Source organism: Eleutherodactylus coqui, chromosome 4 (assembly GCF_035609145.1).
Source record: "Eleutherodactylus coqui strain aEleCoq1 chromosome 4, aEleCoq1.hap1, whole genome shotgun sequence".
In the NCBI taxonomy this organism is placed as follows: domain Eukaryota; kingdom Metazoa; phylum Chordata; class Amphibia; order Anura; family Eleutherodactylidae; genus Eleutherodactylus; species Eleutherodactylus coqui.
The window spans coordinates 121,329,606-121,341,849 of record NC_089840.1 but is presented as its reverse complement, the minus strand read 5'-3'; the positions used below and the strand labels follow the sequence as shown (position 1 = coordinate 121,341,849).

The 12,244-nt window shown below is 43.4% G+C and overlaps 1 protein-coding gene across 1 annotated transcript in view; it reads right to left on the bottom strand.

The window, feature by feature from the left end:
* Positions 1-12,244, bottom strand: part of MOV10 (Mov10 RNA helicase) — a 74,980-nt gene that overhangs the window by 6,222 nt on the left and 56,514 nt on the right. The window contains exons 16-19 of the mRNA XM_066600050.1: positions 10,793-10,910; positions 8,999-9,190; positions 6,921-6,986; positions 1,926-2,051 (exon numbers count right to left, since the gene is read on the bottom strand). Of these exons, the coding sequence (XP_066456147.1) occupies positions 1,926-2,051; positions 6,921-6,986; positions 8,999-9,190; positions 10,793-10,910 (502 nt within the window). The remainder of the gene's footprint in view (positions 1-1,925; positions 2,052-6,920; positions 6,987-8,998; positions 9,191-10,792; positions 10,911-12,244) is intronic.

Below are 12,244 nucleotides of genomic sequence, written 5' to 3'. Positions count from 1 at the left end.
GAATTACAATCATAATAAATGTCTCAAGTACCAAACAAAAAAAAAAAAAAATCAGACACGTCTAATTTTTTTTCATTGACACTGTAAAAAATAAATCCCCTATCTTTACAAACTGTGTGGGCAAGTGACAACCCTGATCTGTACATAGAATTTTATTATCTGCAACTCTCTGCTGTGAATATACAACACAAGTTTTTTTTTAGAAATGTGCCCACGATTCACAGAGCTGTCCTGTGTACATTCAAAGCAAGTGATGGCATAGGGATCATCGAGTAGATCCATGTCACAGGATTCCCATAGATGAAAAAACTTAAAAGGAAGTGTTGAGTACTGTTGTATTTCTATAGCTTTACTTTGTCAGCAATTCGAATTGAATGAACTTAAAGAGACGCCTGTCACCTAACTTTTAGCCCTAGAAGCTAAGATTATGCACAAAGGGTAGGTGAAGCGCTAAGTCTGAGGATGTAATGGTTATCCTTACATTCTCCGTTATTCCTCTGGCGTCAGTGCTGGAAGCCAACAGTCAAGTTAGAACAGACGGACAAGTCAATGCAATGGTGGCTGCTTCCTGCGCTGAGAGCAGGGGAACAGGAGAGGTCAGCATAAATACTTACGTCCCTGGACTCTCCATAGCTAATAGGGTTAAAAGTAGGTGACAATCTCTTTAAAGGCTATAGACACCTTTGGAGGAATATTTTTTTTTCCATCAGTGATAGACTAAAGTGTATACAAAAGCTGCAAAAACTAAAGAAAAAAAAAAAAAAAGATGGATCCCTAAAGTACAACACTAAATTCGACTTTACCCTAAAAAGGACATTGTACACATTTTAGCTGACAGTGTCCATGCCACCAAACTAAGCTAGCTCTAATTACTACCAACATAGACACCTTTTAAATCTGCCATTCTCTGAAAATCTTAACACTGAAAAGTAATTTTAAGAATGATGGAGAAAAGTCTGGGCGACCATATTCCTGTGATACAGAAGTATTTAGCATCACAGATTCAGGCCAATATGGTGTCATGGTGTTCTTACTGAACATCTTCTATTAGGTCAAATGCTGGAAGTAACAAGAGGAACTTTAGGAGGGCAGAGGATTGATGCTACTTAGGGACAGAGATCTTTTCATGCTGACATCATTCTGCTTCCTTAGTTCAGCACTCGTCCCATCTTCTGCTGCATGCAGAAAACTGTATAGGGAAGGAAACCAGGATGGACCCTGATGGCACCATAGAGGAGAATGTGTGAGGCTGGGAACTCTTTGGTCTTCGCCTCAGGTTTTGTCTCCATCAGGGTGCATTCACATGAGCCAGAGCAAGTCGCACCAAATATTCTCAGTCACAACTCGCATCCCACAGCACACGTACCTTCCATCTGTGTGCTGTGCAGGTGACCGCTCATTGCCTTATTCTATTCTTATGCCAGACTCACACAAAAATAAAACATGCAGCGATGCTGCAAGATGACAGTTACGGAAAGAATAAAAATAAAATAAAAATCACCCATGGGATACCAACTGAAAGCTTTAGAGGAAAAAAAAGGAGCTGTTAATGCACCTGCTGCTTGCTCAGAGCTATCAGCTCAGCGGGACACCGCTGATAACTGTGAGAACAAAGCAGCTGTTTGGTATATGCAAACAGCTGCTTTGTTCTCGCAATCAGCGGTGTCCCACTCCGCCTGCATTTACCTCTTTAAGTAGCTAATTAGCAAAGATGATCGCTCAAAAAACTGTCACTCAAACTGCCGTTTGAGCGATTTGTGAGCGATCATCGCTCTGTGTAAATAAGCCTTTACAGATCATTTCATGCAACAGCTCTTACTAGAAAGAGCATTATGGAGCGCAGCGACATCTCCTGCAAGCCATTAACAGGGACAGAATAAACAGGTGACCATGCATCATTATACTAAAGATTTCTTCCTACTTACTTTAGGGTTTTTCAAAAATCCAAGACTAAAGTCTTCATCAAATTTGACATAATCAGTAGAGCTCCGCACTGTAGATATCAGGATCACTTTCCGTTCCTGGCCCTGAAACTCTTCCACAGAACCAATCTGGTAAAGTGATACATTTGTAAAGTGTCATTTTTAGCATGTCAATTCTGCTGTTTGCATACTAAATCCTAACTCTCACAATCACGCATAGCTCTACTACCTCTACAATATTATGATAAATTATTGGAATGACCCTACCCCTATCCTCCTCTGGAGAGTTCCCCTGCCAGGAGGGGATCCTTTCAGACTGCAGTACCAGTGTCATCCTGTGTTTCCTCCCTGACCTCAAATCTGCAGTTTTGCTTGCATGGCCATCTTTTGCATTTGTGCCTTGTACCAAGTTTTCTTCAAGTAAAGTTTTGCCAGATCCTGACCATTCCCGGGGTCAAAGGTACTTGAACACTGTCTGAAGCTTCTTTATTACCGCTGAGGGTCATACCGGTGGGTAAAGAGAACGATGGCGTTACCCGTGACAAGAATGTGTTTCTATTCCATCTATATTAGCCATCCTAGGGGTATCCGGAAGAGGCCAGCGCTGCTCTGGCGAAGGCTACGCGTGTCCCTCCAGGAGGAAGCCTGGTAAGTGCCACCATGACAAGTGACCACTCTATCCTCCCAGCTCCTCAGAATATGCCCAGTGTCACGAGTCACCCTACGGGACACTGCAGCCCCCTTCTAAATGGCATCACAAACAGGATAGAATCCTCTGTCCTGCATCAATTTATCTGTGTTACCGCAGAGGTAGTTAAGAAAAGGAGAACAGAAGAAATTGTGGTGAAGTTTAAACTTCACACCAAAAGGTCTGTATCCTGGTAACGCTGAAAGTAGAGGGGGAAGGTGGGGTGCCCCTGCTCAGACTGTCTGGCGCCAATCCTAAGCCTGCTTCCAGGGCTGGAGCTTAGCAGCTCTAAAAAAAATTCCCAACTTCTTCAGACAGAACACCTGTGACCACTCTAGGGGTCAGATGGATCCCGTAAAAAGACATTTACGTCTACACACAACTGGGAGGTGCTCCTGCCAGGGCTTCTCCTAGAAGATAGCAGTATAACTGGGGAGAAAATCTGCAACTTCTACCGCTGCTGCCAAGAGACTCCCCCACCTCTCCACCACCTGAAGCAGCAGCCGGAGAAACGGAATCAGCTCAGCCCTTGTATACTTTCAGAAGTGAGGACGTCATAGCCCAAGCGGAGTAGCCCCTTGGATACTCATCCACTGCTGCAATGCCGAGGTAAGGGGTCGTCTACCTGATCTCTTAATGCACTTTGTGATTGAGTTTGGAGATCAAAATTTCTCCTTCTACTTTGCCGGAGGCCGCCAAGTTCTGCCTAACCCGCCTCTGCAGCAACCACAACAGATAACCTGTCACGTCTCATATTCCAATCCAGGACACTTCATCCTCTGGAGAAAGGTCTATGTCGACTTCTCTCTCCACTATAAGCTACGCTGTGTCAGAGAGCGATGAGGTGGTCAGTCAACTTCTGCAGAGCAGCTCTTTGGGGAGTTCAGTGATGCAGGTTCCTGTTAGCCACAGACAGTCATCTGCCATCATAATCATTAACTCAAAAAGTGAAGAGATCCAGTAGGTGGAGACTGGCAACTTGCTCCAGGCACATAACCACTTTCTCATTAAAAAGATGGACTTTTTCCGTAAGAGACTCTTGCTGCTGCCCCAGTTAAGCCCCCTATGTGTGTCATTCCGGGAGGCATATCTCTATATTACACCCCAGTTCGACACTAACAACCAATCAGGTTGAATCATGGAACCAAAAGCACCAATGAGGTTGAATCACACAAGCCAAACAACCAATGAGATTGCTGGAATTGTGAATCAGAACCAATGACGTTGATAGAATTGCTACATGCTGCCGAACTGGGGTGTAATATAGATATATGCCTTCGGGAGGGAGCCTGGTGAGTGCCACTGTGTCAAGTGGGCATACACTGAGGAGTTAGGAGGGTAGAGTGGTCAGAGTCCTGAGTCATTCTATGGGACGCTGCACTTTTACACAATTTTTTTTGGTATGTTATCCATTTAAAAGGTTTTGGGTTTTTTTTGTGTTTTAAAAAACAAAAAAAAAACAAAAAAAAAAAACTGTTGACTGGCCATTTTTTTTTTTTTTAAAGCAAACTTTATTGAATTCTTTTTATGTTTTTTCAATCATAAGTAATGAAGTGTACTATTCTAATTAGTAGCATTCTACTAAGCCCATGACAACAGCCTATTAGATTATGCAGGAGGCGGGGCCAAATAGGTTGAGTTACGTGGCAGACATGGAGGCCTTTGTCAGGCTCCTGTCTGCCATGGGAACCCTTTGGTACTTTGCAATCTGCATGCAGGGTGCTGATGGGTGACAGAAGGAGGAATGAACCCCTTCCCCTTGTCGCCTGCTAGCATGCTGCAGTTGCCATTAATTGTGGCATATAAGGGCTTAAACTTCCAGGATCTCAGGTGCACCGCCAGTGGTGGTTAGAGCAGGAGCCCGGCTGTCAGTAGTCAGCCAAGTCCTTGCCTTAAAGAGATGTATGTGCAGGTTTAAAGCCCATTAGTGAGGCCAGTAAAAAATGGGGAATTGCCGCCTGACGTGTTAATGCATGAATGGCAATTTGGGTTAATAATATTGAATGTTTTTGTGCTTTTTCAGATTCTGATGTATTAGCCTGTGAAGTTACATGCCACCTGCCAGGAGCAGGTCTGTTTTGTGTCCTGCTGTTAGGACCTGTATACTCCAGAAGCCCTGTCATTGGGTACCATGTTAATCTAACTTACAGCCTGTGTGAAAAATTTGTCTGAAGATCTAAAAACAAATTGCCTGGATATAAACAACGATTAATATCTGCCTTGACTACCAGGATGTTATTAAAGCTCTGTGCACACTTATGTTCACAGAATTCCATAAGTCTTCTAGTATTTTTGACAGTAAGGCCTCCCTGACACGGAGTTTTATACAGCGTTTAGCGCTGCCTTTTCAGCCCAGCGCTAAACGCTGTACAACACTCCCATTCATTTCAATGGGGCTGCTCACACAGGGCTGAAAACAGAGCACCTTCCAACGCTGCGCTTTGACAGCGATGCATGTTCTATTTTTGGCCGTTTTCAGCCCTGCGTCGCCCATTGAAATGAATGGGCAGCGGTTTTAGCACTGCTGAAAACGCGGCAACACTTGGTGCCGCGTTTTTGGCAGCGTTAACCGCTCGCCGATTTTCGGGGTGAGGGCTTGCAATAGAAGCCCTACCCCAAAAATCAGTCCCAGCTAGGCTAGGTAGAAAAAAAGTAAATACTCACCTAGCCGCTGCAGTCCGGGTCGCGGCCGCTGCTCTCTGCCGCTGATCCGGGCTTCCTTGGCACACCCAAGTCTATTGCCGGAGGCTAGGTTTGAGAACCCCAGCTCCGGCAATAGAGTGCTGTGATTGGGTATCGAGCAAGCGCCGACAACCAATCACATCCCTTCATTGACTGTCTCAGCCAATCAGAGCTTGCCGGCGCTGATTGGCTGAGACAGTCAATGAAGGGCTGTGATTGGGCATCGAGCAAGCGCCGACAACCAATCACAGCACTCTATTGCTGGAGCTGGGGTTCTCAAACCTGGCCTCCGGCAATAGACTTGGGAGTGCCGAGGAAGCCCGAATCAGCGGCAGAGAGCAGCGGCCGCGACCTGGACTGCAGCGGCTAGGTGAGTATTGCTTTTTTTTTTTTTTTCTTTTCAGCATTCTTGGCTGCGTTTTCAGCCGAGCTGAAAACGCAGCCAAAACGCTGGCATAAAGTATGCCAGCGCTGCTGAAACGGGGCGGAATCTGCAGCAAACGCAGCGTTGCAAAACGCTGTGTTTCTGCAAACGCCCTGTGTGAGGGAGGCCTAAGTATAGAGCAATCTCCAATGTCTGGCAGATTCCACCAAAGAAATTACAATTCTGCCAGTATTAGCTTGGATCACGAATCAGACACCACATCACGGTTATAAGCGGAAACCATCATGCTTCGTAAAACAGCCAGCCGCAGGGAGAGAACTATGAACAAGCCATACGTGGGAATGTAAACCACCATGTTAATTTCAATAGTAGGTGACAATCTGCATAGTGAAATGCAATAGTGGGGAAGAAGTCATAAAATGTTGGGCGAGAGGTTGGGTGGGGGATAATTATGAAAAGGTCTAAAAGAAAAATTGCCTTTGTTGCCCATATCAACCAGGTTCATAAATCTGCTCCACAGTTTTTAACTTGATATATAATAAATCCTGATCTAGCAATTAAATTACTTGTGGAGTCCTGTATTATATTTGTACCCATTTAGAAGTGGTGTGATAAAATGTGGTGAGAGCTCTCCCCTTACAAGGTACCTTTACATAGGACGATTGCTGTCTAAATTTTTGGACAGAGCAACTTCAGGCGGTAATCGTCCTGTGTATACGTGTCCGCCGAGTGAGAAATCACTCACCTGTTTGTGCTGCCTGGTTTTTAGCAGAACTAAAAGCTAAGCGACTGTCGGGCCGTGTAAACAGGAGCCACTCAAATATTTGAGTGACTCCTGTTAACTGTGAATAGGTAGGCGGGCTGGAACCATCTCCATCTGCCCAGTCTCCATTCTCTTGGACCACCATTGCTCCTGTATATAGCACAGGAGTAATAGTCAGGTGGTAACCCATTGGAAGGCTGTTGGGCCTTTATGTGCTCAACAGGGGTCCCATGTAGAGGTACCCTTAAGACTTGGTCCCAGATGGAATGCTGGACAGAACCATAGGCTTTGCCTGGCAAAAATACTGAAACAACGAAAAGTTTCTCAAATGGAGACATTATTGTTCTTTGTTTGAGTGATGAAAGGTTATGGTTTCGGCTGGATGACTTTTTGGTGATCCAGAAGGAAACCTAGGAGGAAGCCCAAACTGCACCATTATATTACTGTAGTTTTGTGGAGATGTGCATCTAAAAGTCTTACCTTAAGATCTTTAATGTCCGTTACAGCTTTGAATTCTTTATTAATGGCTTTCCGAATTTTTTCCACCTGAAAGATGACATGATTAATAAAGAACGGGACTTTGCATGAACTTAACTTCTTTTTTTGGATGACACTGCACCTTTGATCACAAACAGTACTACACACACACATAAAAGACAATAATAAAAACTCTGTCGCCCACAATATTGCTATGTCGCCTTTAACAACTTGGTGTGTTTTGGTCCTTCATACTCAACAAAAAAATTTTATAAAGCCACGTTCCCAAAGCTAGCATTTTTCTCTGTTTGTTAGCCTCATGTGTCCTGCAAAAAAGGAAACAAAATGCTTTGGGGTAGAACTTTTTATTTAAAGTTAGAGTGGATAGCCAATAGTTTAATGGGAAAATAGTCAGAATTAGGGAAAAATGGGGGAGATCTATGAAGCTGTTCAAAAGAAAAAGCTGACATAGTTACCCATATCAACCAATTATAGAGCAACTTTCATTTTTCATAAATGAATAATACGAACTGTAAACTGTATTGTGATTGGTTACTGTGGGCAACGGGGTTAATTTTTCCTTTAGTTTGAGAAATCTTCCCTACAGTTTCTCTTTTCCCTATGGTATGTTTTAGGGTAGTTCAATAAATAATATTTACCCCAAAACTGAATCCTCTAATTCCCCCATGCCTAGTGAGGTCATATGTGTACATTGTGCAACGTATTACTACAGCACTGAAAACAAAAACCTTATTTTAGTTTCAAATCCACATTTCCCCCTGAGCTTCACCCAGTACAGAAGCACGTTTGGGGTGGAGGAAGGGGGCAGAATAAACTTGGTGGCTGGGGTAATTATTTCAAATTTGCTCTAACATACATTCTGCATGACAGGAACGTATTAACCCCCAAGCACCTAATTAATATGCAAAATGTGGACGTAACACACATGAAAACTAAAATTTTTGTACGTAGGGTCAGAGCAGTGTGCACTTTTTTTTGGGGGGGGGGGGGGGAGGAGACAGGAGGAAGATTTTTTGTTCCTTTTCTTCTCATTTTTTTATTATTTTTTTTTACACTTTACAGAATTTATAAAAGCGTAGTTGCACTTTCAGAAAACTTTTAAACTTTTGACATGTCGAGGGCATGTCAAAGTATTTATCAGTGGGAGTTCCACTGCCGAGACCCCCCTTTGATTACTAAAACGAGGGGCCACAGCTTTTGTCCCCTGGGCTATATTTGCTTGCAACAAGCAAATAAAAATAGCCAACCAGATGTTTAAAAAAAATAAACAAAACATGTAGCTTAAAAAAAAGCCAAACCTGGTCATAAATTTAAAATCAATATTTTAAATTGCTGACAATAGACGCCCAGAGAATAATATGACCATTGAGTCCTCACTCAAAAGAGCCAACTAACATATTCATCACCACCTCCTTGGCATCTTTTACCCCGTTTTCCACTAATTTTCTTTTTCCTCAGAGCCATCATGTCCACCCATCAACTCCCTCTAATCCATTCCCATTTCCTTACATTACAACCCTCCCATAGTCATGTCTCCCCTACATGATAACCACCCAAAGAGTCATGTCTCTTCTACATTACAGTCCCCGACCCCCACAAAACCCATGTTGCCCCCACATGACAACCCTTCCCCCATAGAGCCATGTCTCCCCAACATCACAATTCCCTCACCCCCCAAAGAGTCATGTTTCTCCCACATTACAGTCTTGGACCCCCATAGAGCCATGTCTCCCCAATATCACAATCCCCATCCCTAAAGAGTCATGTCTCTCCTACATCAGTCTCCAACCCCCACAGAGCATGTATAACCTATCCACAGGACCCCTAAAGATCAGAAGAATGGGGGTCCTGAGTTCAGGCATTTCCCTCAGCCCCTAGACTTTAACATTAGCAGCAAGATGCATGCGCGATCACCACTAAACTTTTTTATATGAATGTGCAGTAAAGAGGAAAGGGTGATACGACAAAAATGCTCTTAGTGAGAAAACCGTTTTTAAGCAATTATGTGCAAAGATACAACACAAGGACAGTTCACAAACTATTTGAAATTATCCATGTACCTGCTTTCTATAAGGAGCAATAATGCCAATTTCTTTGGGCGAAATTTTGGCTATGCCTTTCTTTCCTTGCGTCTCTATCAAACTGTGGAGGTAAGACACCAGCACCTCTATCTCATGGACATTGAAGAAAGATGGGCTGTTCCCTTCTCGTTCGTCTTTCCCCAACACGTGATGGAAGATGATTGGAAATCCCTACAATATAAACAATACCACACAAAACAAGGACAATAAGCAAGGTATATTATTATGACGCCTCCTCTTTTAGGGTTACCAAATAATGCAAACCTGAAATCACAGAGCCCAGGAGTAAATTAATCACCAGACTATCTCAGGAGTACCTAGAATATGGCTGCCATTTTTATGGCAGAGGTGGGGAATATGGCCCTAATGCAGCTCTGGATACTCTAGCACAGGGGTGTCAAACTCATATTCACCGAGGGCCACACCAGCTTTATGGTTGCCTTCAAATGGCCGATTGTAAGACTGTATAGGAATAGGGTCCCCCCATAGTGACCCCAGTAATAAGGTCACTGTTACTACTGGGGCCACTATAGCAGACCCTCATAATGACCCTAGTAGTACTAGGGACCCTCACAGTGTCCCTAGCAGTAATAGGGAGCCCAGTAGTAATAGTCGCTATCCCTACTGAAGCCACTATGAGGTGTCACTATCACTAATGGGACCACTATGGGGTGTTACTATCACTACTGGAGCCATTATGGGGGTGTATAGTAATACCCACATAGTGGCCCCAGTAGTAATAGTGACACTCCCATAGTGGCCACAGTACTGAGAGTGATCATTCCCATTCCCCATAGTGGCCCCAGTAGGGATAGAGACACCCAAATAGTGGCCCCACTAGGCCACATGAAATAAGTTAGCAGGGGGGATTTGGCCTGCCAGCCTTGCCCCAGTAATAATAGTGAGCCTGCAATAGTGGCACCACTAGTAATAGGGTTCCCATAGTGTCCCCAGTAGTATTAATGACCCCTATAGTGGCCCTAATAGTAATAGTGACCCCAGTAGTAATAGAGCCTCCCATGGTGGGTCCAGTAGTAATAGTGTTCTGTATATTGGCCCCAGTAGTAATAAGTGACCCTCATAGTAGTTCTAGAAGTAATAGTGACTCTGGACTGGAGCTGCAGGCTGGGTGAGTGGAATGCCCGTTAGTTTGCTGCACAGCCAGCAGGCCACATAAAATGATGTAGTGTGCCATTAGCCTTGTGTTTGACATGTGTGCTCTAGCAGATATGGTAGGTATTTATGCATAAGCCACACAGGGGTGATTTTACACTATGGTAAATCATACAAAAACATAAGTAGTCAGTCAGAAGTGTTCTATAATTGCTTATCTCCTTCTTGTGTCCCTTGACCTTTCTTGTAAAAGGTGCATTTACACACACAGATGATCGCTCAAAATTTGTCAGAAAGTGACACTTTGAGCGATCATTTTGCATAGGTACTATCAGCCCTTTAGTATTTCATTTGCATGTATTTAGAGAACAGCAGGTGGTCAGTGGCAGTTAACAGCTGTCAAAGAATGTTATCAGCTGTTATCAGTGTGCCCGACAGAGAACACAGCGTGTGGTCCCTCATATTGCATCGCCCTGAGGGACGAAGATTTCATGCAGACCTGAAGTCAGTGATGGACGAAAAGTGCATGGTAAGTGCACGATGGACGCACATTTACATACAACGATTATCACTCAAAAGATGGCTTTTGAGTGAATTTTGAGCAATAATCGTTGTGTGTAAAAGGGCCTTAAGACTTCAGACAACAAAGAAACAGCTCACCTTCTTAGGCAGTTTCTGCCAGTTGCAGTATGCATGTGTGACCATTTCATCAGCTTTGACTTGGAGCTCATTGTCATAGAAAAGTTCATTTGGAATAGAGAGAATGTCAGGATGGGATCTAGTTAAAAATGACATTTTTCATTAGCAGGAAGATAGATAGGCAAACAAAAATATTATTAAGGAAACAGCACTCAAAATGCACAATTCTACTACCACGTTCTTGGGCTATAGTTGGTTTACCTGTAACCTAGTTTATACAGCAACGATATACCAGCAAGCCAAGCAACTGCACTAAAGTATTGGCTAGCTCATGACTTCATCAGTGCTGATGCTGACTGAATTAGACCTAAACACATTCTCTGGCTGAGGAAATGGCATTAATTAGTCCTTAGAGCCCCTGGATACAGAGCTCCAAATCCCCTAGAAAGACTTCAATGATAAAATTCTGCCTGCAGTCACCATTACAGAAGTTTAGGAGATTAGGTGATTACTGCATCGAGATTATAAAATTAGGCTTGGGTTGCATTTACATACGATGGATTTTGGTACAGATCAGCACCAAATTCTGCAGCAGATTTCAACCATTTCAATTAAAGGCATGAAGTCCGCTGCAGATCAGTGTCAAAATCTGCTGTGGAAAAGCCTCAGCAAATCCGTCACGTGTGAACGCACCCTCAATAATACAGGACAATTCGAAAGTCTGGGCCATCCAGCATATCTTCTGAACAAAAAGGGATACAAGTAGAAAACTTTATAGAACACATAAATGGGTGGGAAAAATGTTTCGGCACTATGGTAGAGCCCTTCAGTCATCTTGGATACAGCCCAAGAAACCTCAATGGAAAGGGGTTATGGGATACATGATTCAAGGCGCAGAATTTTACCAGAAATTGATATGTGCAGTCTTTTTTTTCAATTTGTGCAAGCATTTTCAAGATTATGTCATGTTGAATATTCATAAAGTTAAGTTAAATTACATGTGGTATGGAAAAGCCCAATCATGTGTTTTTTTCAGGTAAAAGATGATGTCATTAACAATTCAGGACAAAACTCAGAGCATCCTGATGGTTGATAACAGAAGGTCATGTGAGGTCTATCAGGAAACAGATTCAGAAGTTTAGGGAAAACTGGTAGAGTCCAGGACAAACCGAAAACTGGAGAACTTGACTAGCACCATGCTCCAATGCCAGTCTCCTGGTGGTTTTCTGTGGACTCTTCTTGCACAGCTATTGACACCTGGGGTTCAGAAACTCTGCTCGGACAACCAGTTCTCGGTTTGTGCTGGACATTACCAGCTTCTCTGAACTTCAGTTTCCTGGAAGTTTGTGCACTTAGTGGCCGTTTTCCTGGGTGTTCTTGAAAGCTTCAGCCATCTCACGTGAACTTCTCTTACCAACCATGAGGATGATCTCAACTCTGTTCTTGATTGTTAATAGCATTTTCTGGTACCTG